The sequence below is a fragment of the Struthio camelus genome, chromosome 1 (genome assembly GCF_040807025.1).
Source record: "Struthio camelus isolate bStrCam1 chromosome 1, bStrCam1.hap1, whole genome shotgun sequence".
Classification (NCBI taxonomy): domain Eukaryota; kingdom Metazoa; phylum Chordata; class Aves; order Struthioniformes; family Struthionidae; genus Struthio; species Struthio camelus.
This window is the reverse complement of record NC_090942.1, coordinates 68,445,135-68,472,231: the sequence shown is the minus strand read 5'-3', so window position 1 is coordinate 68,472,231 and position 27,097 is coordinate 68,445,135. Positions and strand designations below refer to the sequence as shown.

Genomic DNA, 27,097 nt, shown 5'->3' with positions numbered 1-27,097 from the left:
TAGATAGACAATTAGACAGATAGACAATTAGACAGATTTCTTTCACTCTGGAAGTGCAGGAAACCAAGCTGAACAATAGATATTAATGGGGATATAATTCTCCAGTAGCAGCTGCAGCACAACGCAAAGAGCAAACTCTCAACGATGGCATATTCTTACATTTAGCTCTTGTTTCCCGGGGATAACCATCAAAACCTGAGCAAAGGGAAAAGGGATTGTAATGCCCATTAAAAAAGAAAAAGAAGTCCAAAATGAGATATTGGTGTGAACCTATTTCAGGTACATGATTCATTACTTCTGAAGTTAAGCTTTCAAGCAGTTTAGAAGCCTGGGCTATCACCATGTGAATAAGGAGTTATCTCTTATCCTAACTAAACACAGTAAGGGAGGAAGCAAAGGAAACAGATGAAAGTTCCAGAAGACTTTTAATAACACAATTCAGTACTGCCATTTTTAACCCCTCAGTTGCATTATGTTCAGGCTTGTGCTCTGCTTCACGAGTAGAGCTTCGGCCAGAGGCATGAAATTTGTCCGCTGCTTGCTGAAAATAAGGTTTTTACGCCACCCCCACCCTCCTGCCCCTCAGTTTTCCTAACAGTCTTTGGGGAACTTGCCCAGTTTTCTAACACGCACTGAAATATCTATGGATGCATTAAAAACTATCTACCAGATATTTTCAGATTTTAATGCAAGAGTTCCAAGAGTCAGATGAACTCAGGTTCTCAGCTGGATCTAACAGGATATCCTGACGACTGGATCTCTCCTTCCCAACCGGTAAGGATAGCATCCTTGCATTGTGACAACTCTGAGTTCACCCCCTTGATTTTTTTCTGGATCTTTCCGGGGGGTTTTTTGTCCTAGAAAGAGTCAGAATGTAGAGCATGAAATTCAGCTCTAGTATTAAGTTTTAGATGGACTTTCTCAAGGGACTAGGTTAATTCCAATATGATGCGCCAGCCCCATGGAAAAGCATAAGTGACAGCTAATCCAAATAACAAGAACCTTCAGGTGGTCAGTTTAAAATTTGCCTGGAAAAAGATACATACACAATTAGAAGACAAAATAATTGGAAAAGCTACTATATTATTTTTCAGCTATGTTGGACCTTGCTTATCAGAGCTCTACAAAACAACTCAAACTCCTTTTGGCCTTTCTTCAGGCTTCAGAGTTTTACTTTCCCCTCCCCATATTTGTCAATTTTATCCAGGCTAGAGCTTAGGAGAGCTCTACTTTTACGTATGCTTGGAGAATATCTGTTTGGAAGATCTCTAGAAAGCCCATGAGACAAGTTGAAAACAAGTACTTTCTCAAAGCTCTGTTTGCTACATCTGTCCTGAAGAGCTGCTAAACTACTAAGAATTTCGTTCCTGGCCTTAAACCGTACACAGGGATCGGACAGGAAATTTTGAGTATTAATCCTGACTCCACTAGTGGATGCTTTCAGTTGTTAAGGCTGCTAAACTGCTTTTGGGTTGTTTTGGGGGGTTTTGAATTTTCCAACACTGTTCTCCCCATCCTGCAAGCATCCTCAAAGTTTTAACACATGCTGACATTAAAACCCAAAGCTATATTCTGGGTTTCTCAGTAAAACTGGCCTGGTTTAGAGACAGTCACCCCTTGGTTTCAGTTGCTCACTGGCTCCAAGGAAGAAAAAAAGAAAGAAGTCAGGCTGTTTCTATATGTTGCCATATGAGTAGATATAAGAATCTAGTTTAATACACCCAAACCTGAAAAACTGCCAGCCATAACAAATGCTATTACATCATAGCCCTGAGCATGTGCTGGAGGAAGCTTGAGGGAGCTAGCTGTTAGACTCCTATTTAGAGGGAAAGTTTGAATGATGGCCCTATTTCTGATAGTATTTTCTTCTGTCCTATCATATAAATAGTTATGATAGTTAAACTGTTATTCTCAGATGTAATGGGCATACTTTCAGAAATTTTTTATGTTTACTTTTATAAATAAGTTCTTGGAGGAGGATAGCTGTGAAGTGCTCTAAGAGCTCCTTACCACGTCTCTCTCCCCTCACCCTCCCACCTCAGCGCTGACTGACACGCTACACTCAAGGTATTTTTTTCAAGAAAACAAAAAAAAAACCTAGCATATTCCTTTAACCTAAAGGTCTTTGTCTGGAAGCACTGCAAGTTTATCTGGTTACAAAAAGGCATTCTTGTCTATGTGTTTGGGGGCAGGGGGAGGGGAAGAGGAGGAGGAAGGTTGTTTTTCAACCCAAGAGCAATAATGATCATGCATGTAAACCCTCATCTACAAGTGGGGGGGGCAGTTACACGGGCTCTCTTTGCTAGAGCATTAACCATCGTCACTGGTGCGATGTAAGATGACAAGGGTCTACACAGAACAGCTATTATCCAAAATACTTTTCCTGCAGAAGTATTCCTTAATTTCAAAAATATTTGGATAACTCAAGTTCTTTTAGTGAATTTGAATGTCTGGAACTTATCTGCCTTCCAAAGATTGATGGTGGGTTTCCTGACTGCATCTTGTGTCTACCAGGTTGTCAGTGTGGGTGCCCGCACAGGAGAAATGCTTCCGCATAACTATTTTAGGTTCTATAATCACAATAAATTACACTTATACAAAGATAATGCAGAAGGAAAAGAGTAGAAACACATTGAGGAAAAGTGATACTAGGAAAACAAACATTTTCCCAAGTTGGAGGTCTTTGAGCACACTTAATGCAACCCCGTAAGATCTAGCCTTCAGCATTCCTCCCCTAGTCCTTTCCAACTACCTTCCTCTTCTCCTACCTTTGTCACAAAATATAAATGTGTTTCCACTAATTCTTTTTGCTTTCAAGTTTCTGGAACTTTCCTTTGATGCCCCTACTCCCAGTGTTGCAAGAACTGGGGACTAAGCATGCCTTAGTCACCTTCCCATGACATTCATAGTAGTCTATAAAGTCACTAACTTTTTTCCACTGTTTATAAAAAACACCTCAGCTTTATACAGTAGCAGTGTGTTTTTTTCTTTACCCCTTCAAATACTGACATCTCCGTTTGCATTTTTCATGGCTAGGAATATACTACAGTGACTCCACAATGTTTCAGTGGTAATAGGCTCTAATTTAGCTATCACTTGTGCACATACAGGTAAGGTTATTCTTCTTTCCATCCCAAGACTATGCAGGTAAGGATTGATTTTATTCATCTGTAAAAAGGTTTTGTACTATACAGTTTGTACAGCAGATAAGAAAGTGGGTATTTGAGGTGCCATTTCAAACAGATGTTACTGCCCTGCATCTTCCTATCTCTTCTGCCCAGGAGACACACACTCTTCCTTTTCTCCTGTTCTGCACGCAGAGCCTGGTAAAGCAGCGAGAAGCATTTTCTCCCTGCACTTTGAAGGGGCCCAGCTCCCTGGGGTAAGCACATTTGCCTGATGCACTGCTGCCCCTGCCACACCAACCTTCCAGCTGGGTTTTTACAGCACTGGTTCACTGTGTATGGTGCACATGTGAATTACACTTGTGAACAGTCAGACCTCTGGGAAATGTAAGTATTTTTCTAAAAGAGCATTAAAGCTCTCGCCTTCATTTTTCTTTAGCCTTCTCCTTACTCTTCAGCTTGTGCTATTTAGACCCACGTTTCAGGGTCAGGAACACATGGGATAGGCCGTAGTATTCTGCACAGAGGAATAGTCATCTTCTAGTGCAGAGAAGAGTCACAGCCTTACTCCTCAGACTTAACACTGTCATTTATTCCATCTTCAAGACTTACGTAATATACACTGTCCTTGCATTTCACTATAGTCTAAGAGATTTCTGGGCATACAGAGGAAGGGGGTTGACTGAGTAAGAAGCTACCAGTATGGGAGGTCACAAGTCATTTATATGGACAAGTTTCTTCCATACCACAGCTTGCCTGAATACCACAGCTTATTTCTACATAGCCTTTTTTTTTTACCATTCATGAGTGGACTAAGAGGGCTATTCTCCTATCAAGTCAATGCAGTATACTTACAAAGGGATTGAGGGGATTAAGCCAATTTTACACCCTGGACAGCCTGGGCTCTGAAGTTTAAGGCTGCAGAGTCATACAGCTGGAGATGGAAACGCTTTCTGAAACTGGCCCAAGCAAAAGTGAAAAATTTCTAGGACTGAATGGCCTCAATTGGATTATTTGTTATTATCTAGCACATTTCTTCCTCTTTGGCTGTCTTCATAAACCACAAGAAACTCCTCCTGGAAGTTCAGTAATGTTGGTATTGACAGATGCTTCACTATGATCTTTGCCATGCCCGTCATTTGGGGCATCTGAGAGCTCTCTGCTTCCCATGTATCCCGACGAGGAAGGAGTTGAGATAAAACCCCTGGGCTCTTCTGACTCCACTTCTGGCATGCATTCTGTGGATAAATGCACAATTTAGTGACAAAAGCATCAAGAGAAGGCATCAAGAGCTTTCCTCAAAAATCTACCAGTTCTGTCCATGATTGAAGGTAGTCTAACTGGTCAATAAAAATCGACAGAAAATGGTTTTCTAGTGTGTTCTTACTACTTCCTCTCCTCACCCCAGTGTTACTAGATCTACTGGAATCTGAATATTCTGATACAATGGGCGAGAGCACAGCTACCTGACCATTGGAAGGGGACACATTTAATCAGCAACAATGAATGGATCTGTTAATAAGCCTAACACTACACTGGGATTTTTTTAAAAATAGTTCCACATCAGTAATATTCAGTCATTATTTAGACTACAGTACGCAGACTGGCACAAGCCTGTAGGACTTTAAATGTGCAGTGTCAAAAGGCAAGTCCTGCCACCTTAGCCTCAGAAACCCAGGCAGCAGAGGCAAGCTAGACAATGCAATGGGTTGAGATGCCAGGCCATAGAGGAAAGCAGACTAGCTTGCAAATGCAATCAGAGCACCTTTCTGAACTGTGATTCAAATCAGTGCCTGGAAAACAGATAGCACATTGGCCATAACCAGGCTAGTAAGCCAATGAAGCTCAAGGGTTCTCTCACTGCTGAATTTGGAAGAAATATTTTTAAACTGACCTTGTAATCTGCCTTTGACAACAGTTATGAAATATCATGCTTTTGTCTGTGCATTCTGTTCTCTAGAAACACAGCAGCAGAGCTGGATTAGCTTGCACACAGTGCAGTCAGATTCCCCACTTTAAATAGGAGACCAAATCAACAGGGAAATATTTAGAAGCATCTGAGTAGTTACAACAGTGCAGGAGGAGAGAACAAAATCACTGAGAACTATGCATCTAGTACCAAGTATAATGAGGTTGTTTGCCTCCCGAGGTAGCAATTTCTTAAGTCACACCCTCTTTATAACAGCTTTAATTCTGTGCAAGTCTCTTTCTTCCTACACCAACATTTGAGCTTTCTGGTAAGATCAGGTGTTGGTACCTCAGTATCTCTGTGTGCCTGTGCAGGATGCCAACAGCACAGAGAGGAAGAGGGAAGGGGGAGAGCTGAGCCCCTTGACAGGCTGGCAATCCTTCAAGTCCCAAAGGGAGAGGAAGAGGAGCATTTTTCTCTCGAGGAGGTACTAGGGCATGAACAGTGCTGCACAGCAGCAGAGATGCAGTGACTGTCAGGGTGTGTGCAAGCCCAGGTACACGCAGGGAAGTACAGCTTGGCTCGACCCACAACAGAAGAGAGCTCAGCCAAGCTGATTTATGGATAGGTTAAAAAGCAATGAGTTAGTTGCACAGCTTCACACAAGGGACAGATAAGGGCTTCTACGCATGCTCCATCCCTCTGAGGAACCAGACCCTGTGCCTGCAGAAGACAGCAGGGAAAGGCAGTGCAGGCATGGGGAAGGACTGTAAGGCCATCAGGTTGAGGCATGACAGCTTCTCCCACAGTTCATTTTAAAAAATGGTTTGATATTCAGGTCACCTCCAATTCAGGTCATTCCAGCACCTTGTGCTTGCCTTGACTTTGAGCTCACCCATCAGCGAGCTGCTCCTATTGAGGCAGGAGCCTGGGTGCATTTCCAGAGCTTCTGCAGGCTCAGCACTGCAGTGCTGTGCTGGTGTTACTCCCACAGTTGCTGGCAGTGATTTATGTTCCCAGGGAGGGAACACATCTCCACCTCCTGTTACATTATTTTTTTCAGTGGCCTGATGTCCCAGAGCACCAGCGAGGATGCCAATTAGAAGAATGGAGAGTGCACAGTGCATGCCAACACACCTGTTTCACACACATCGTCAGCAAGCAGAACTGGTAGCACCTTCCCTCCCAAACTGATTGCTTTTTAAAGCCATGAACAATAGCATTCACTGACTAGTCAGAGCTAGTGTGTCCTGATATCTTGAGGGTACTTCAGCCTTTTCATCTTCCGTTCTCCAGCAGGATCACAATATCAGTTGCAGAGAAGCATTTAAATGCTTAACAGGCAGGAGGAAGTACATCAGGAAGATAGGATTGATTGTATGCCTGTCTATGCTATTGAAGCATGAGTGTACACCTCAGACAAGATCAGGGCTTTGGTTATGCTAAGTGCAAGCGTAAACAGATCTTAAGTAATAGTCCCTGCCCTGAGGAACTCAGGGTCTAAAAGAAAGAAGATTAAAGAAACAAACGCTCACCCCATTTCATAGACGGTAAGGTAGAAGTACAGGAGACTAACCAGCATACCCAAGGGCACAGGAAGCCTGTAGCCTGGTAATGGAGCCCTGTTATTCAGGGTGAGCATGTTGCTTCTAGTCACAACGGGATCTTTTCTCTAGGCTGCACTCACCAGTCTCCCTCCCTCCCCTCTCCCAGTGTTCTGGGCAACACTTTTTCCAGGATGAAATTAGTGTTTTACATCACACACACTCCATTTTCACTGAGATGTTTGGGGTCTCATACTTGCTATCAGGCACTGCCCAGAGCTGCTGAAACTAAATCAGCTCCTCCATCCTCTGCAAAGGAAGTGCCACAACCTCTTGCGCATCACAGCTACATGCAGTTACACAACAGCAGGGAGGTGTTACCTTGTCCGCATGCCTCTCCCACAGAGTTCATACGCTCTGTGGGCAGGCTGGTTGGCCATTCCTGTACGGAGGTCCTGGGTCCACTGTCACTTCCCTGCCATGTGCTCTGTTCACCATCTGGAGAGGCACAACAAGCTTACAGTCCTTTTAACAGAGTTTATCAAGCAACATGCATTATGGTCAAACACTTCCTGCAGTGGGAAAGGCCATTTCACTTGTATGAAAGTCAAATACAGGAGCCAATGGTCAGTACCTGGCTCACAGAGCCCTTGGAGCTTTGAACCTTTTGCATGAAGCTGCACGTAAAGATGCATATGCAATACTAAAGCTTCCACCACTGGGAAGGTTTTGCAACTACAGAGCTATACAATTCTCCTGCATGAATTGCCTGACCTACACTAAATCCACAAAAGCTGTTATAGCTGATAGCCAACGGTCAGCAGCCAGTTGCATTAGATTCAAGTGAATGGAAGAGATCTCCAGCCAGCTCTCAGCTTACTTGTAGAGATGATCTGGCTACTATACAAGTAATAACTACTTTTTCAATGGATTTTATTAGTTTAGCAGACAGTTCTCATACTGAATTCGCACCTGTATTAACATTTCTCTTTTAGGTCAATATGGGACTAAGAATGACCCTGCGAGGGAAAAACAACATTTGAGAACTCATTCTTCTGCTTTGTACTGTTGTCAACTGAATTAAGTGAATGGAGCATTATCCTTACTATATTCTTTTCTTTAGTATTTACTTTAATTTCCTGTTCACAACTGCACCACACTTTATTCAGGATACAGCAAAAACATATTCTTGTTACAAGAAATCCTCTATTTTCCATTAATAGAAATAATAAAATACAGGATGGGTAGGAATATGAAAACTCGGTCCAGGATTAGCTTTCCTCTTTTTCCCAAGAAATGTGGTGGGGCAATCAAAGCTATTCACTAAAGAGAATTATGCTCCTGGCTGTATGCATGCATGTGCAGAGAAGAGCAAGGGATAAGACTTTGGAAGACACATGTTTGGCATCAGCTTTTTCCCAGTGCAACTACTTTGAGCCAAAGTCCAAAGTGATACATTTCTCTTGAATGATAGATCAGTTTATTTAACAGGGGGGGGGAAAAAAAGGACTTGAGATCCCAAAGAGCCAAACTGTTTCAAATATCCCATCAGATAATCCCATCCCAATTTCCTAAAAATCCCATTCCAGTTTCCACCAAGTTTCGTTTAGGGGAAAAATGAGGAGGAAGTAGGGACTTCCTGCAGGAAATCAATGAAGCCACTTGGATTTTTTCTTTCAAGTTCCATCAGAAAAATTTTCCAGGAAAAAACTCAATGTACCTAGAAGATTTTCCACAAAGGGATACATTCGGGACAGTTTGTTTAGACAAGGAAAACTCACCTTTCATTGTTAGTCTGATCCACTCCAGGAAAGACCTTACCCTCGAATAAACTCCTGGTTTCCTTGATCTGGCACAGCCAACTCCCCAGCTGGCAATGCCATAAAGAATAAATTGTCCATTTTCCTTGTTGCAAACCAAAGGGCCGCCAGAACCACCCTAAGAACCAGAGACCAGTGGACTCGGTTATTTTGTTTGGCCTCCACAATGCTGAAAGCTAAGAGAACAGTGACAGATCAGATTTGACAAGAAAAAACCTCCTTGCAAGAACAGGGTATATAGCTCCTGGCACAATTCATCCACAATCTGAAATGAAGAGATTGATTTAAAGATTTGGTCATCAGCAGGGCAGCGTGGAATAAAAACTGAGCACACGCTGAAGACTTACGCTAAGACCAATCATTTTAAGGTACATGTCATTTAGCAGTCTGCTAGAAGACTGCAGTATTAAGCAGGGTCTGCATTTTAGCTTGACAGTGCCTTAGTCAAAATTACTTTGTCTTTTATTTCCTCAGCTGTTCTTACCTGCTTGGACATGGTTTCAGGGAGATTAGTTCCTGGATAGTGCTCTAAATACAGGAAGCTTTAGAAGAACCAATAGAAATCATAATTCCTCTTATTGAGAAAGGGCCTTGGAAGAGGTTGCAAGCAAGCTACAATTAGAATGCATTTCACTGAGCTAAGAGAGAGGCTTCAGGAAGCGTAAAGGCAAAACATCCTCTCCATCACAGGTCTCAAAAATTACAGTCTAGAGAAACATTACTAAGATCTGTGGTCATAGTTTCAAGCAGCACTGTGCCTTGCATAAATATCCAGTATAGATCAACTGTACCTACTACTTTTGTAAGTGCTATCCATCCCTGGAATGGACAACTGTTAGAGCTTTTAATTGCCATTTGATGTACAATGTCCTCTTCCCTCCCGCCCCCCACCATCTTCTCCCACCCCTTCCTCCAGATGATCTATCAACATCTGCATGCAGACAGAAGCAGACACCTTCAAGAGCACTCAGTTCTTGTTTCACCTCACCTGACAGGAATCCCTCCCTCCAGCAGAAACAAAGCCTGCACAAAGCATCCTAGCTGAAATCCCTCCAGGGTGATTTAAGTAGTAGTTCCTCTCACAGACCTCATTCTCAAGTACAGGAACTTGTATCTGTTGCAGTCGCCTTGCTCGGCTTCCATCTGCATGGGAAAGAAACGGGCAAAACACTTGCACGATATTTACACCATACTTTTGCAGAGCTAGAAAGCTCACCACTACAAACATCAGAAAGGAGTCACCTAGCAGATATGAGTCTCCCGCCGCCCACATCTAGAGCAAGTTGGATCCAACAGGGCAACTCAAAGAGACCTCACTTCAGATTGTCCAAGCCTTCTGCTTACAGCTTACTCATATGTCTACTCTTCCAGTTGCAGGAGGCAATCATCTGACAAAAGGGCTGTCAGTTCATCCCATCCAGGGCAGAAACTGATGCTCGTTACTTTGCCAAAGAAACTAATTAATCTCAAGTTCAGGTTCTGCAGGTATAAGTCAGCGCTCTATTTAGTCCAAGGTTTTCCATACAAAGTGACTTCTACTCACTATAAGAGTTGCTTGCATTCCTATACAGTTATTAAAATGAAGAGATCTCCCCTTCACTCACAATGAGGCTTGAACTAAGGCACAAACCGTCCCACCTTAGAAAAGAGCAATTGCTAGGGTAAGTCTGAATAGTCAAGATAGAAAAGTACATTCTGCTAATAATGGACAAGTAGGCAAAAATCAGAAGACCCACCATCTTCAATGATCCCCCATCCAGACACAGTGCAGAGGGAAGAGGAAGATACGGGCTCAGTGCTGTTGGGCAAACACACTGGCCTCACAGCAGCATTGTACTCCAGAGGGACATCTAGCTGAACCAGGGCAATGTCAGAGTCGTAGCTCGCTATGTCAAAGTTAGGGTGCACCACAATGGTTTTCACCCGTCTCATCTGTAATAAGACAGGAGGGGTTAGGGCAGAGAAGGAATAACCTACCCTTCAAAGTGCTTTCTGAAAGCATACCTGTAAAGGAAGAGAGCCAAAAAAATCTCTCAAACAATTGCCAGACTGAAGACTCCAAATATTTCATGAAAACAAACAAAAAGGTATGAGAACTTAGACAAATCCCCCGCTTCTCAGTTGCCAAGATTGCTGGGACAGCTTATTTAAATCTCCTCAGCCTAGAAAGACTCTGTCATTGTGCAAACACAAGCCAGGAAGGTTTTGCAGAAGTCTAATGTGAATCTCTTTTGCTTCTTTTCTACATGGATTTCCTCTTCCCCCTCCCTAAGAGGGACTAGTCAGCAAGCTTTTTATAGATATATTGCTCAGCACCAAGAGAGTAAGACCTTGAGAACACTCAGTCATCTGCTAGATTTTTTAGTGATAATAGTAAGAGACAGATATAAAACACTTCCAAAGGCTGCAAGTTAGCTATGAGACCAGAGTTACTGGATTTCCTTCTCATCCCTGAACATGTGCCATATATTGGTTATTTTGTCTTGCTGTCAGCACCATGTTATTTACGCACACCAGATTCCTCCAAAAGATCTGTAAAGATGAATGCAGTGCAGCCAGCAATTTTAATGGTATTGCTTACTTCTTACCTGTTCTGTTGACTCTCTCAGGGCTCTATCATGGTCTCCTACTGTCACAGTCCAGTATAAGGATTTATTGGACCTGTACAACAAAAGCAAACATGCTGGAGCTACTTAGTCAGCCTTACAGTTCCCTTATTCAGCTGTCACACACTCTTTCTGGCTCTTCTCTAATTAGTCACTTATTCCTGGGACTGCTGAGTAAGAGCTTCTCACTACAAGTGCTTTACATCAGCTCTGCAATCAGACAGATCAAGCACAGGCAAAACCAAAACAGTGCTAGCTCTAAAATCAGCAGTAAGAGGAAAGGCAGAAAACATAGCAGAGGAAGCAGACACATGGATGTAATTTGTGGGTAGTCACATTAGTAAGGCTGTTCACATCCCAGCCCAGAGGAGCACTGGCCACCAGGGACACGCTGGCCATGCAACGCTCACAGCTGCATGCAGTGGGCTGCTGTCAGCAGCCACACAGGGCTGATGACAACCCCATCACACTGGTAGTCTCCAAGGAACTTCAAGGCCCCGTGCCAAGGCCAGCAGTGGGGGCAGGCCTCTTCACCCCTGGTAAGGTGTTTGAACAGCCACCAGGGAGCGACAGCAGGAAGTCCACAGGCACCTGCAAGACAGCAGAGACCTAATCAGCAGAGCTTAAATGCAAGTTTCTTATTTTGTTGGATAATCTTACATGGTGGATACAGCTAGATCAAAGATGCAGGAGATACCAAATTTGTCTGTTCTGTCTGGAATGTGTTGGGGAAGGAAATAGTACAGTTAACTGAAAACTTGAATACTGAGGAGGTTAACACTTTGGAGAGCAAGCAAGACTCAGGCACCGAAAGCAGGTCTCATCCTCTCACCCCATGTTTCCCACTGCAGATAGGAAGTACGTGCAAGCAGAACAGCGAGAACCTGCTACTTGTATAGAGGAGGAGACAAGGCATTTCCCTACTGCTTTTCTTCTGTACAGGAATTGCACAAGAGAGGATGTCAGGTCTGAAAGCATCTACCTCATGCCAAAATCCTGTTATACATTAGGGGAAAGCTTCTAAAAACAGAACAACAGAGCAGAGTTTAATTTCTTTACCCAAGAGGACATCTTTCAGAGGCAACACTGGTACAGTAGTTGACCCCAAATCTTCTCTTCCTGCTTCTTCTAGAAGAGAGAAAAAAAAGAGTCAGCTCTCCCTGACTTGCATCAACATCTCCAGCCTGTCTGCCCCCCCACCAAAAAATCTCTACTCTGGAAGGGAAATGTTATTCACCCCACCACCCCCAAAGCAGCAGCTGGCATGCTCCTGATATGAGGAAGCAATAACAGCAGACTCACCCCCAGGTTCAAGGCTCTCCTGTATAATGAGATTTAAGGTGGGGGAGAAATCAGACTGACAGAATTAACAAGGCTGCTCATTTCAGGTGACAGAAGTTAGTCATTTCTCAGAGGAAAAAGCTTGATTCATCTCCCTTATTCAGCGGAGGGCACTCAACTACAAGCAGTATTCTGTTTAAACATTACTCTGACAGACTGCAGCAGGATTAGTCTAAAAAAATAAGCTCAGGAGTCTAAAAATAGATGCAGATGATGTAGACGTTGTTGCACACAGCAAGCGTCTCTGCTAACCTGAATGAACAAAAGCGAGCCTGGCTCTGAATCCTCTGAAGCTGTTCTCCCCATCGCTTTGAAAATGCACCAGCATCATATTCTCAGGGCTCAGTACTGCTTTAGGAGTTGAGAATCCACAGAGATTAGCTGTGGGAAAGAATAGGCTTACTTAAAATGAGAAATATCACCACTTAGGCACTTCTGGCTTTAGCTAATCTAGGTTTCAAAAAAAAGAAGCCATGACAATCTGGAAGCTTCATGACTTTCTAAAAGCAAAAACTTTTCCAGAAGACATTTGCATGACAATGTTCTTTAGCTACCCCAGTAAGGAACCCCAGTACAAAGTGGGAGCAGCCAGAATTAGCATACTATAACTATGCTACAGGTATACAAATATAATCCTTGTTCTCTCCTGGTAGAGTTAGAAGTAATCTCAGTGTGAATACCCTCCATTGCACAAAAACTGCACAGAGAACTGTGTTTTCTGTCACTATGGGATACAAGTAAAGTCTCTCCCAAATGAGCTATGTGCTTAGAGAAGGACTTGTAGAGCTTGCTCCTTCCTCTCGAGAGCACTCATTTGCAGAGCATATGGGAGTCCCATAATTAAAGCTGGGCTGAAAGCTTGCAGCACATTCCAAAGGAGTTTTCCTGTAAGAAGTAAAATTTCCTAAGGCAAACTTGTACTGGAAAGCATTGAGTGAAGTGCTTCAGGATGCTAAGAGTTTTCTTTCCCCAAAAGGGCTCCATGTTCTGTTTTGTCAACCTTTCCCTGTTTAAATATGTTCTGATTTCCATTGAAAGTGAGATTTCTTTTCCAGGGGAGCTCTACTATTAATACTTAGTCAGCACTTTGTAAACATGAAGCTAAATTACCACCACAAAACAGAAGGTAAGGTCACTTGTCAGTGGCAATACCAGGACAATGCAAGCCTGGTATTCAGCTTATTTTCTGTAGAGAAAAGAGCACCACTCCCTCACCATCTTAATCTGTCTTGAGTCACATATCAGCCTGTGAAGAGGCAGCCAAAATTTGACTCAAGTGTCTTTGTTGAGCACCAGATTGCTTTTCACCTTAAGAAGGGATAGAGCTCAGCTAACGCAAGTGTAATGCCTGGAAGCTGTTTCTTAAGCAACTGAAGCATTGCAACATGCTTCAGTTTGGTCCAAGCATGAAGATCTGCAAACAGTTTTCCTCAAGAAAGGAGGGTTAAGAACATTTTCCACTTATGTTAAAATTTCAGTATCAATAAAACTGAAGTAGTTGTAAAGTGAATAAATGAAAAATGTTTCCTTTTGAAAGCACAGCAGTATGATGCCCTAAGGTTAGCAATTTTTCATTACTGAAGTTCCAGCACTGTTGGTTCAATTCATAAAGAATTCATCTCTACTTCAGTGGCATTATATACCAATCAGCAGTAGTTCTGTCACTCTGCCTTAAGTTTTATCTTCGTAAGTGACACTTAGTAGAGTTTCTCTTGCTGCCTTAGAGGACAAGGTACAGCAGGACACACTTGTACGCTTTGCTGGAGCCACAGCAGAACATCAGTTTGGTCCTGTACTGGCCCCTCAATGTCAGCCAGCTCTTCCTGGCAAGGCACTGCCTCCACCAGGACATGGGAACTCCTGTGCTGATGGAGCTCAACCATAGCACTAAGTGCAGGGCAGAAACATCAAGGTTACTGCAGAAACACTTGACATATCCCTGAAAGGGCAAGGTAAGTACCACATTACTGGAGAAAGTGCTTTGATGATAAAAAGCCTGTTTTTATAGTGAATTCTAATTTAAGACTGAAGCAATCAGTCCTCACCCAACTGGTTTTCCTCTTCTGCATCACCATAAACAGTAACCGAATCATAAATACAGCCTGGGCTCAGTTCAACAGCAAAGTCTTCAAACTCCAGCTGTAAAGGAGGCAAGCCAAACTGAATCAGTCATCAAGGCTGGATTAATAACTGAAGTACTTAACCTTTTAGCAATGTTGGAGAAAAGTTAGGGAGAATTTGGGCATAGCTTCGCTTGCTGAGGGGTCACATTTTGCATCCAAACTCTGTCAGCTGGAGACCTCGGCTGGACTGTCCTGACTGCTCCTTCTCTGCAGAGCTACAGAATAGGGGTGCAGAGGATGAAGCAGGCCTAAGCTTTGCCTTAAGGGATTTCTCAGGTCATCTTTACTGTATCACACTTACTACATCTTTACTGCAACATCCAATGTACGTCAAAGGCTCCGTGTTCCATATGAAGTGCCCTTGGCAGAGCTTTGCCTTCAAGCATGGGGGAGTGAGGGGGCTTCCCCCCTCCTATTTTTTTTTTCCAGACAGCAAATTCTCACATAAACACAGCAATGACAACCCAAATAACAGGTCCGCATGCCATTGAACAGCCCTAGGCCTACAATTTTTCCTCTGCTTAGCCAAGACAATAGGAGAAAGATGTTGCTTTCAGCAATGCAAGATGGCAGTGTGACTTCTATCAGAGGGTGGGACTAGTCCACTAGGATGCTTGCTGCACAGTGACAGGCAGTAAAAATAAGAAAGGATGCTGGTATGATGATTGGGAACTATTAACACACAGCTCACGTACAGCAAGAAGCAAACATCTTGGTATAGAGCTAAGGAGCAGCTTGGTGGCTCTGGCACTGCCTTGAGGAAAAGGATGACTATGCTGTTTGCAGCACGATCTCTACCTTTTCCTTGCCCCCAAAACTCCATACTGAACTTCAAGATAAAGCTATCTATAGATTAGATCAGTACCTACAAACTGCAAGCACTTACCACAGTCATTATGGAGCAGTTACAGCAGCTCCATACACCAGCTCAGAGGCAATGCCTAATTGGCAAAATAGGCCCTTTGAAGAGTCAGTGACCTGGAAACCTCGCAGTTTACAGACTTGCGTGTCAGATGTTCTTGGCAGGATTTTATTGACCTGCTTCCCTGAATAGTTCTTAGTGCAGATGTTTAAGCAGTTTCTCCTTTTATTACCTTTATGACATACTCTACTGGAGCCTCAATGAGCCAGTGGCACTTTGTGTTCCTGGGATACAAGCCAGGGTAATTAGCAGTATCAATCTTCCCCTCTTCCACTAACATTGCAACGCTCCCACAGCCTGAACCTACAGACAAGAAAGGAGATAGATTTGATAGAAGGAATCATACAGTGTTTTTAATAAACCTACATCAACTTGATTCTTAAAGCACCCAGGCACACTAAAGATAGTGGTTGCTTTAAGGGGGCCAGAAAGAAGGTTAAAGGAGTTTCTACAGCATAGACAAGGTCACCTGCTTCAGAATCCTTATGGATGGCTGTGAAGGTGAGCTCGAAACCACGGCCAGCATTGCCTTCATCAGAAACAAACCTGACAGTAGCTCTGTTCGACTCTATCAGCAGAGGGGCTGGTAGCACATCCCCACAGACCTTACCTGAGGGAAGACATGGAGCTGGTGTTAAGCGTAGACAGAGCATACATTCATTCAAGCAAATCTTAGCTGTTCGTTACACTAGATCCCATTAGGAAGGTCTCTTCTCACACTGAAGAGAGACACTAGTCTGGTTTAACTACCTGAAAGTATTTAGAGGCTGTAGAGAGAAACTAAAGAAATGGGACTTCATCCAAAACAACCATATGAACATTCCTGGAGGATGAATTGCATGGTCTAAGGATTACCATTAGGCTATTATTAGCACGTAACTATTAATACTAAGGTAGAGCAGAGAAGCAGACAATATTTGCATGAAACACTTACTCTGAGTGCGCAATCAAGAGCGCCTCATAGAGTGACAACAGACCACTTTCCTTTTAGTCTACTCTCTACAGTTACTAAGTAGTCTGCATATTTATTGTGTCATATAATCAAGTTTGAGACAAACAGCCAAACTTATGCACTGTCTCCAACACACAACACTTGCTGGCTTCACTAACACACTCCAGCACCAGAAACTCACTCGGGCACACACCAGTTAAGTTCAGCTGTAAAACATTTTTTGAGACACTTTTAGCTCATGACCCTACCCTGAATGCCCGCGCAAATATGAATATGTGCCTCAGTCCCACCTGCTGTGCTCCGCTGGGGTGCCCTTCTCGCTCAGTTAGGATTGCAGTGCAAAATACAAAAGGCTTCTCAAAAGCTGGCTAGATTTGCTATTGTTCACAGCAAAGGCAAGAGATTGCACCCAGTAACCCTCACTTCAAGGCACAGAGACTTACTGACTAGCTCTCTTCTGTTCGAATAGAGGGACACATAGTCACGGTCACATCCGACTTGGCTCTCTATGTCTAGTTTGGTGAAGTGTATCAAGATGATCTTCTCTTCTGGCACTGTTATATTCCAGATGCACAGGCTAAAAGCAAGCAATAGTAAAGGCATGTATCCACATGTCTGAGCTTAACCCTCATTGGTCCCACCTTTGGTTGGGGATCTCCAGTGACCACTTTCCTGCTAGCACAGGCCACAAGCTGATGAGTGATGTCACCAGCTTCAGTTGGCAAAGTTTACCATTTTCTCTCTTGACATAAGCTGCCTGGGAAGAGAGTCACCAATAGCAAGTGATTGCTGTGAATTTGCTCAGCACTGGGTGGGGACTGACATTTGTACAACTCAAAGTTGCTGTAAGGAAAGGACACACTGTCATGCCAGGTCACCTCATTCCTGTGCATCTTGCAAGAGCTAAAAGCCTTTTAGCATGAGCTGACATATATATGATGAGACTACAAAGGATAAAGGGTATAACAGATCTCCAGCCACAATTTTATGAGTGTGGCTCATATAGAATCTATTTTATAAACAAACTTTGTGTCTTCCTGTCCTCAGTGCTGTCATGCCCAGCAAAAAAAAAAAAGGGGGGGGGGAGGGGAGGTTTGCATAGCAGAGAACACACACCCACTGTAATCCAGACACTTCTGGAAGCTGTTCCCCAGCCAGCGTTGGGCAACAGACCAACAGTGGTCAGGAGTGCTTCCGAGCACTAGAAAATGCTTCAATAGGTGCTCTGCAGAAAATCCAGTGTGTGGCTACCAGAGCAGATACCTGTTGTCAGGGTAATTATCCTCCAAAGACTGCGGGTATTGAACACGACCGCTTTCTCCAAAAACCAGTATGCCTTGGGAACTGCACTGAGCTGGTGCAGAAAGAGGGCTTGGCGCAGCAGCTAGTGAGAGAAAAGCATTGTAAAGGATATTTCAATACAGACACTATCAGTCAAGGCACAGGCTATGGCACTATAGTTGTTTCAAACACAAAACGCTTCACATGCAGCTGAGAGAAGTCTCAGATGCTAACGCAATTTCTTCCCAAAGCGCTATTTAAAAACCTCCCCAGATCTCTGAAGCTGTCCTCCTAACACAGTAGGCCTGCGTTCATTTACCCTACTAAGAACTGAAATAACTGCCTCCAAGTTTATTTTTAATTGAACACTTTTTACATTAGTATCCTCTTCATCTTCCATGGGCATTTGATTTGTGTGAATCCTGATAGTTCTGCTTTGCAAAGGCTAACGCAACCACTTTGTTTGTAGCCACATGGTTTCTACTCCTTATAGTTATCATTCCAATTAAGAGGTGCATTCCTAGCTGCACACAGTCCCCTTTAGAAAGCATAATCATTAAGGAGCCCCAGCAAGCTGCAATAGGTCAGGTGTTATTTATAACCAACACCCCAGCTTTGACAGCTATGATGGAAATAATGACATCTTTTTAATAACTTGTATTTTTTTCTATAAAGATTATTGTAGTGCTAACACAAGCGGCCTGCAGGGAGTTGCTAGGCCTATGCCTAGCTATGAAAGGCACTTCTGATAAGCCACTAAAACTGATGCACTTAATCCAGTGCACCTCTTCCCATACGTGTTCAAAGTTGCATTTGATTAGGAGATAACCCCTGATCAATCCTGTGTGCCATTTCAGGAACACAACAGCAGCTCAGCTCTTTAGCTGGCAAGCACTTAAAGAGCTTTCACGAGAACAGGATGGGCACTCAGTGCTCGAGGGACACTTCTGAATGAGAAGAACTGCATTCATCCAGAAAGCGGGCAGCCTGAGTAGCCTTCTGCTTTTCCGCTCAGAGGACGTGAAGGTCAATGCTGCTATTGTAACAGTGTTTCTGAAGGGGGAAGCATCTATTCAAACTTTTGTTTCTACCATCCCAACTTCAGAAAATACTTTGCTACTTACGAAGTGGGTGGAAACGAAACAGAACTGCTGTGGGTAGAGGGGGGAAGACAGAAATAGCAGGACAATTTTGAATCCCTATGGTGAACAGATAAGAGAAAAGCCTCAAGGTCCTCGCACCTACCGGGTTTCATGTGCTGAGCTATGAAGTCCACAAATGCAGCCATCCGGGAGAAGATGCCTGGGGAGCCCCGGGCCATGGTGCGCCTCTTCAGGGTATCCCAACCCCTTGCACAGCCAACCCCCCAGGACACCACACCAGCCAGGGTCCAGGCACCACTGGGTCTCATGCATGCGAGGGGGCCTCCAGAGTCACCCTGTTCATCCCATTGGGGAAGAAAAATTCCAGTTATTCACATGCCAGCAGCACAGGCCTTTTTGCCAGGGTTACATGACAGGTCAGCTCTACTACTGAGACCAATACAACCTCATTTGCTTCTCCCCAGTCACCCGGGCCTGGCATGTTTGCTGCTCATTCAGCTGCAGCAAGTTATCTAACCAGGGCAAGTCTAAGTTCTGCTGCTTCACTCCCCCTATCCTTCCCTCCCACAGACCCTTTTTTGTGGGAAGAATTTAAAAACAAGAGCTATTTCACTAACACCAGATGCAGCACAACCTTGCAAATATTTGCGCACGCTATAAGAGGGGGCAGGGAGCTTCCCATACCGCTACTTAGTACTAAAATAACATTATGCAAGTACACCCAAAGCAGGCTAGTGGCAACACGGCAGACAGCCTTTCTAGGGTCAGGGCAAGACAAGACCCCCTCCTGTTATTAGGAATGGCACAGAGAGGGCTGGTGCTGAGCGAACTCCAATCTGATAGTCCCAATGGGAAATGGGCTAGGGCAGCCCATATCAATTTGCCATGTAGGAAAGCTTTAGTGCATATAGGAACAACATTAAGGAAAAGGTGGGAATTTCCTTCTTTCTGTCCTCCTGGCAGGGCTGCCCATGCCAAACTCCCTTGGCTGTTGCATGGGGTGCCACCACTGAAGGTCACTCCAGGTCTGAGCAGAGGTGGTGGCACCTGCACGCTGAGAAAGGTCTCCTCCTGTTAGCGATGCTCAGGGCAGGCGAGCAGTTTCACTCCAGTTTCCTACCCACATCAGTATTTCCACCAGCAAAAGGCCCCTCCTGCATTTGTTATCCTGAAGCTCCTTGCAAGGCCCTTGCTCAGCAGAGAGCTGACAGCACTGTCAACGCAGCAGTTTTCCTTTCTCCTCAAGAGAAAGATTTGCTGGTGGAAAGGACAGGCCTGCTGCCCAGCAGGAGCTCCAGGCCAAACGAGCAGCAAGGGACAGGTTGTTACCTTGCACGCATCCTTCCCCCCATCAGGAAAGCCAGCGCACAGCATGAAGCCCTGCGACGGTGGTGGCAGGTTCATCTCCCTCAGCAGGGCACCGCAGGTCTCACCATCAATGATGGGCAGCTCCACCTCCTGCAGCACAGGAGCCAGCTCCCCAGCACCTGCGGGAACAACTGGGCCACATCCAGCACCCACCACGGTGGCTGCGCTCTGCAAGACAGCTCACCCTTCCTGGCCAAACAGTAGCCAATGCCCTCCACATTTGAGAGCCATGACCAACACTGTGAGTGGCTGGGGTGCTCCATGCCCATTGCCTGCTGCCAGTGACATTTTGAGGCAGTTCGGGGATCACTGAACAGAGGCACAGAGCTGGGCAAATAGATGCATTGGTCCGCCCTCAGCTAGTGCAGAGAGAAGTGCTTCTGAATGGGGCAAGAGCAGGACATCTCCTGTCTGGGAGGGGGAAAGGAAGGAGGAACTAGCAGAAAGCAGTGCTCCTTTCAACTCCTTTGAAATCTCCCAAAATTTAAACTGCAATTCCTTTGAGGAAACCATTTGCTCATATCTGGAAAAGACAGTATAGAAGACAGTATATATTTTTAAGTATAAGGGAGCTATTCTCCCTTTTGTAGCATCTTGTAAGCCTTGCAAGTTCTGCTTGTGCAAGGGTTCAACACACAGGCATGAATATGTACAGCATCACTGCAAAGTGCAACTACTGCTAATGGACTCCGAGATCACACCGGGGCAGGAAAATGCTGATCTGCACATCCCTGCCAGGGACGAGTCCTCTGACAAGCAGAGGAGACCTTTAATTTTCCATCTGGCAAGAGTCACCTTCCCTTGTATTTCTATTTCTAAAACTAAGTGTCCTCTTTCCCTCATTCATTGCCTGTATTCCAGTAACTGCCAGCAAAACACCCTGCCATTTTACTCACCCTCTGACACTTTGCCCCAGCCACTAGCCACACACAGGGTCCCAGCCTCAAAATCCTCATCTCTGTGGGGAAGGCAGATGGGGTGAACCTCGTCCCCTGCGGAGGAAAGGGTGGGCAGGTGAGCGCACGAACCCAGCACTTCCAGAAACAAGTCTCATAACAGGCACAGCCAGCCTCCTTCGAGTTGTGCTGTTCCATTTTTCATTCCCCCCAAAGCGTTCAGGCACAAGCATTTATAAAACTGCAATACAAACTGAAGTTATTCGCTTTTAGTTGAGTTTATCCTGAGCCAGGACAAATTCAGAGAGAGAGATCAGGAAGTTTATTAACTGCCATTAAATGTTAACATAAGAACAGGAGGCAGAAGGATAGTTGGGAAGGGGACAAAAGAGGGAGAGGGGACCAGCGTGACAGGGCAGATGGGAGCAGAGGCGAGGTTAGCACTGCCTGAGATGGTGACTCAAGACAGTGGTGACAAAGGTTTATTCTACCTTGGCTGATCTGCCATCTGACAGTCAGTCACAGCCACCTGGCTGCAGCTCATCCTAGCTCTGTGTAACCCAGAGCGGTGTCTCCCCAAAAGCCTGGAAAGCTAGAGACTTACACCATCTCCCTAACACCAAAACCCTGAGATTACTTGCAGAGACTTTGCCTTTGCCTGTGAAAGCACTTGGCAAGAGGAGGTTTCAATCCAGCCCGCTTCTCAGTGGGCAGGATGCTGGTAGTCCATTGCTAATAAATAGCAAAGGGTCACAGCTAAGAGGAAGCTGATAGCTTTCCGGCAGCTAACAGAAATCTGGCATTGGCACAACAGGGCTCAAGGAAACACAGTGCTGGTACAGCTTGTACAAGGGGAGCAGAGGCACACATGAGATTCACGCTATAAAGGAAGCATGGGCGTATCCGATGCACAGTCCCTGACCCAAGGGCTAGAATTCCCTGACAGTTAATCAAAGTCACTAAGACTGGATTAGAATTACCCTAATCGAATTACTCGGATAAAATAAGAGGCATAGCTGCGGGGACATTTCTCTAGCCTAGAGAGCAGGGGAAGGAAGAGAAGTGTTTTTCCCCAGAGCGGTGAATGAGATTAGCACTTTCACTGCAAAAAGCATCCTCTCACGGCAGCCAGCCACACTCCCTCCTTCACCCTCGGAGGCTCACCACACCGTGCTGGGTGCTGCAGGCGCAGCACCGCCACATCACAGTCCATGTAGCGCTGCTTGTTGAACCCTGGATGGATGGCGACATGCGAGACCGGGATGCTCTGCTCCAGGCGATCCACCTGCCGGAGGTGATGCTCCCCCACCGTTGCCACCAGCCTCCCCAGGAGCTTCCTGATGGAAAGAGGCTCCTTTACGGAGGAAAAGGGGCTGCAGCCGCAGGGCAGGCTGTTTCCCACAAGAGGTGGCTGTGCCCACCCAGATGCGGAGCTTTGACTCCACAACACCCTCCCACCCTGTGGAGCAGGGGCTGGCCCTCGGCAACAGGACATTTCACTGGGCCCCTGCCTTGCGTTAGCTTGTTTTATTTTATTAACTAAAAGGATATACTGGTTTTGTTTCATCTGTTATCTATCAAGCCACTATTCATATCCAGGTAGGGCAGAGCTGCCAGAAGGCCAGGGAAGGGCTAGCAGATTTCTTCATAGCCAGCCCAGTATGAGGGAGAAGAGCAATTTTACCTTTTGCCCTGGGCCTGCTACAGCATCTATGCTGTTTCACACCTCAGGACACCCATAACAGGAGATGGTCTGTGGCTCAGCCTTTGTTACCCACAATCTGGGATCCCAAAGTGACATACATCACATTAAAAGCACTTTGCATTAAAAGCATTGGGAACTGAGTGCCAAAGCCATTTTGATCCCCTAAATCCTCCTTTCCAGTTTTGTTATTGAAAAATGTAGGCCTCTTCAGCTCCTAAATACAAGAGCTCTGTGACGGTTTTAGGTAAATATATGTAGTTTAAATTAACACTAGACAAACGTGTGCCCATTATAGTTTTGTTGTATATTTTTTAAGCAATATAACGTAATAGTTAAAGTTAGAGCAATCAGCTCAAGTAGAGCCCAAATACTATTCGGATACTTCTTTGCACGATTAGGGAGATAACTATACTATCAAAGCAGTTGCACCCAATAAACAGATGGGCAGCAGAGAAATTATTTCTTTACTGAAGCTATTTATTTTCTTTGGAATACAGTAAGGAGACTGGAAAGCTGCAGAGAGGGACAGTTTTTGCCTAACAGGAGATGAGACCCACATCCTTAGATCTGCCATAACCTGGATTTGCGAATCAAACTCCTTTCCTCCAGTAGAAAGCAGGAGCATTACTTGTCCTTTCTGTTTTGGTTGTCTGGATCTCCTGTTATGGACTCACACAGCAGCAAGCTTCTCTGGAGACCTTACAGATTAGGGCTGATTTAAAGGTCTACCTGAACTATTGCAGAAAGTGGACAAAATTCAAACCTGAGACAACTATATCTTCCCTTCACACTGTATTGAGGTGAGAATTCAGGAAATTCCAGTACCTGGGCAACAGCTTCAAAGCCTGTTTGTCAGTGATGCACCACCTGCCTCAGTCTCCTCTATAACCTCCATGGGATTCATGAAAGTCCAACCAGTAAAATGTACTACCGCACTACTTCAGCAGTGCGGCCTTTGTGGGAGGTAGAAGGGCCACGCAGCCTGGTTTGAGGGGACTGATGGTTACGTTTTATGACTACTTGCTCTGAGCAGTGGCACCAAGAGTTTTGAATCGTGGTATTGGGGATTGCAGCTTAAACCTTTGATTCAGTACTTGCCAACAAATTAAGATTTTTCAACCTGAGAAAACCCTTCCCCCCACTTTCTAATTATTTCCAGACATGAGTAACAAATCCACTGATGACAGTCTCCTGAGATTAAAACTGAGCTGTTTACTGGTACAATGAACTGTTCCTATACTTCTCAGCAGTTTCTGACACCAGGATTGCCTGGCAATGCAAAAGCTGCAATAGATGGGAACACTGAGCAGCATTAATGCCATAACAGCTGAGCGTAAAAGCACTGACTAATCTTGCACTGCATATAGAAACAAGGAGGTATCTCGTTAGCTCTCACATGAAAATTTGTTACAGCATGGCAACTTTCTCATTATTCAACATTGGTCCTTAAAAACGGTGCTCAGGTTCAGTAAGACACAGATGTGAAGCTGACTAGTCTGTAATTATAATAGATTATAAAAGGGCTGGCAAAAGTGCCACTTAAGGTGTTGTCTCTGCCCATTAAGAGGTCTTTAGCATGCTTTGTAAAGCTGGTCTTGCATTGAAAGTACAGAAGCCCATGTGACTGCTATGAGTAATAGGACAGCTGCCAGGGCTGCTGATTTTACCTGTTTAGTAAGGATTTTTCACTCTAGACTATCCTTTATTCAGACAAGTAGTTAATTCTTCGGGAGACAGAATTCATTAACCAAAGTCCAACTCCTAATCCAGTCTCTTAACTGAATAGGGCATTTAAATCTGATTTCCAAACTCCTTGTGCAGGGAGCCCTCTCCCTGATCTTTGGTTTGGTTCTCTGGGTATTTCTCCTCCAGCAAGAGGGTGCTGGTGTGGGGGAGGGGGAGCATAATTCGCTCTAGAGTGACCTGCACCAGAGCCACACATTGCAGAGCACTGGTCCCACCAAACCGCGTGGGTGCCATTCCCTCCCTAATCAGGGAGGCACACCACACTCATGAGCGCCCCTTGTTGTAATGGGCACTTTTGCTGTGAGAAGCTTCAAGAGAAAGTTAGGAGGACAGACTGACTTACTGCTCCAGGTTGGCCACGCAGTGAGCTGCGGTGATAACCACATCTTCTCGGACTAGACTGCCACCGCAGAAATGGAAACGACCCAGTTTGAGAGACACCTTCAAAGAGAGTCAGGGACACCTCGAGATGAGGCAAGTTCTGTTTCTTCCCAAAATGTAAATGCATCAAAGATCAGACCAGCTCAGAAAGGCTTCACAGCCTTGCCTTTTCTTCTCAATATTCATGTGGGACTCCCAGCTGCCTGAGGCCCAGGGAAGCCATTTCTCAGCTGTGGCTGACCCTCAATATCCATCTTCAGTCCCACCAGCACTGAAACCCTGGAGCTCCCTGAAACAGAGGTGACTGGACTGGTATCGCTGCTGTGGGAACCTCCCCATGGCTCGACACTAGAAAAGGATCCCAAGGGTCCATCCCCCTGACCCTAGCACCCTTCCCTCCTCCTATCCCACCACCTCCTGCTCCCTCCAGCCCCTCATGCTGCTACCCGCACGCATTTCCAAGCTGCTACACATATAGGGATGAGGTTCTAGGGTAGGTAGGTAAGGAGGTAGCAAGTACTGTTTGCCACAGGTCTCAAACTGAGCTCTGGCAACACACAAACAAGAAATACTTTTGTTGTGTAGGAGATAGCTATTAAAGCAGTTTCTTTCTAACTAGAACCATGTCCTGCTAAGTTACTTCTAAATCATAGCCCCATCGTCATCACTCAGTTTTTTCATTACATGAACGCAAATCGTTAGGGGAAGTAACATTCCTCTGTGGCAGGGAACTGGACAGGGGTTCTTGTTTTCAGTTTCTGCATCTTAAAACCCAGCAGATCCTCAGCTGGTAAGCATCGCAAACTCTGCAACTGCAGGAGCTCCCAACAGCCAGAGGTCTCACCCTAACCATTAAATCAGCTTAGACCCTCCCTACCTCAGAGGTTACTGAAGGGAGGGTCAGCCTGGGGGAACTGGGCAGGAGGAACTTCTGGAACAGATCCCGCTCCTGAGTGAGCGGCATTCAGCAGCTTGAGGAAAAATGAGAGGTTGCTCCCACCTCTCCTCCCCTTTCTTTCCCCTTCCCAGTGAGGACAAGAATAGCACTTTATAAGACAGACCTGCCAAGGCTGTCCTCCAGGCACAGCATCTCTCCCACCAACAATTCGAGAGAAGGATCCAGGTGGCAGAAGGTCCTCTGGGCTCTTCAGGTCAATGGGACGAAGACCACATTTCAGCCCTGCATAAGAGACAAATGCGTATTTTGCAGTGAGACTGCCTCCCACGTGATCCAGAGTATCACCTCAGGCTTCAGGCTCTCCTGGAGGATGGGAAACTGATGTAACATCTGCAATGTGTCCCAGCTTTCCTGACACCAGCCTGAGCTCCAAGCTCAAGGCAATTATGCAGTTGTAAAAGAAAACACAGAAACTGTATGTCTTGATAAGAAGCTGATCTATGCAAAGCTGAGGTCTCCCACGAGGTACTTTTACGATGTGTGTCCAGTCATAAAAAAGCTAATTTATATTTCATCCAGTAACCTAATTATTCCTAATAATTTTGCAAGTCCCAGTTGCATTTTAAGTAACAAGTGTAACAGATAAGAATGCCACCTGACTTACTTCAGAGGGTATTGTCTTGGAACTCCTACATTAAAAAGTGTTCAGTGGCATTTAACAACCAAAGCAACTAAAGTCATAATGAAAGATCCTGTCTCTGAATTGAGCTGGCTTAGCATTCAGTCTTGGCTTCAGTCTGAAATACATTGCAAGGAGATAGAGCTTTCTCACATTGCTTTTGGCACTGATTGTGCCTTCAAAACATGGACAATGAGCACAGGAAAAGTTTGACTTAAGGTGGAGGCCAGCCAGGGATGTTTGGATCTGATTAAGTTTTAGATGCTTCAGTGAACTGTGCACTTTGAGATAAATTTATTGCCATCCCATTTACATTTTCTGAGAAAAAGCATAAACAAGAAAAAATATTAATCCTCACCAAGCAGGGAACAACATATACATTTGATAGACCTGCCAGACCACATGCTGGGGTGGGAAGACTACCAGGTGCACTACCCCACGAGATCAGCTGCAGAACATTAGTCACAGCAAACAGCATTGCAAGGGGCTATTTTAAATACTTGTGGCACAAAGAAAAGGAACTGATTATAACTCCTCATACCAGAGGTGGGTTTCTCCAGGCTGGATGTCTTGGAAAGAGGGATTGTTTCAGACTTCTGGCTCCTTTGCTGAGAAGGGGACAGCCACTCTTCTTCTACTCCCTTCAGCGGGCTTGTGTCTAAAGCAGCACCAGCTGAAATTGCTCTGTTAGTTCGCAT

At 44.9% G+C, this 27,097-nt stretch overlaps 1 protein-coding gene across 1 annotated transcript; it reads right to left on the bottom strand.

Annotated features, from left to right (window-relative positions):
- Positions 1-11: 11 nt before the first annotated feature.
- OVCH1 (ovochymase 1) lies at positions 12-27,097 on the bottom strand. Its single transcript, XM_068922314.1, has 22 exons — positions 26,941-27,097; positions 25,884-26,002; positions 24,785-24,882; positions 22,155-22,327; positions 20,991-21,086; positions 20,056-20,213; positions 18,869-19,061; positions 17,606-17,726; positions 16,786-16,919; positions 15,860-16,000; positions 15,563-15,693; positions 14,391-14,484; positions 12,598-12,726; positions 12,064-12,132; positions 11,415-11,595; positions 10,987-11,059; positions 10,135-10,330; positions 9,387-9,541; positions 8,360-8,516; positions 6,960-7,076; positions 4,183-4,363; positions 12-111 (listed from the first exon to the last, which is right to left on the bottom strand). Exons 1-22 carry the CDS (start codon positions 27,095-27,097, stop codon positions 12-14), a joined length of 2,973 nt encoding a protein of 990 aa, XP_068778415.1.

Excerpts from the sequence above, each read along its gene's own strand:
- OVCH1 (XM_068922314.1), bottom strand. The coding sequence starts at position 27,097 with ATGCGAACTAACAGAGCAATTTCAGCTGGTGCTGCTTTAGACACAAGC. Across the intron at positions 11,596-12,063 it reads TCTGAAAGATGTCCTCTTGG|GTGCCTGTGGACTTCCTGCT; the intron begins GTAAAGAAATTA and ends GCTGTCTTGCAG. Across the intron at positions 9,542-10,134 it reads ATGGGGGATCATTGAAGATG|ATGGAAGCCGAGCAAGGCGA; the intron begins GTGGGTCTTCTG and ends TTTCCCATGCAG.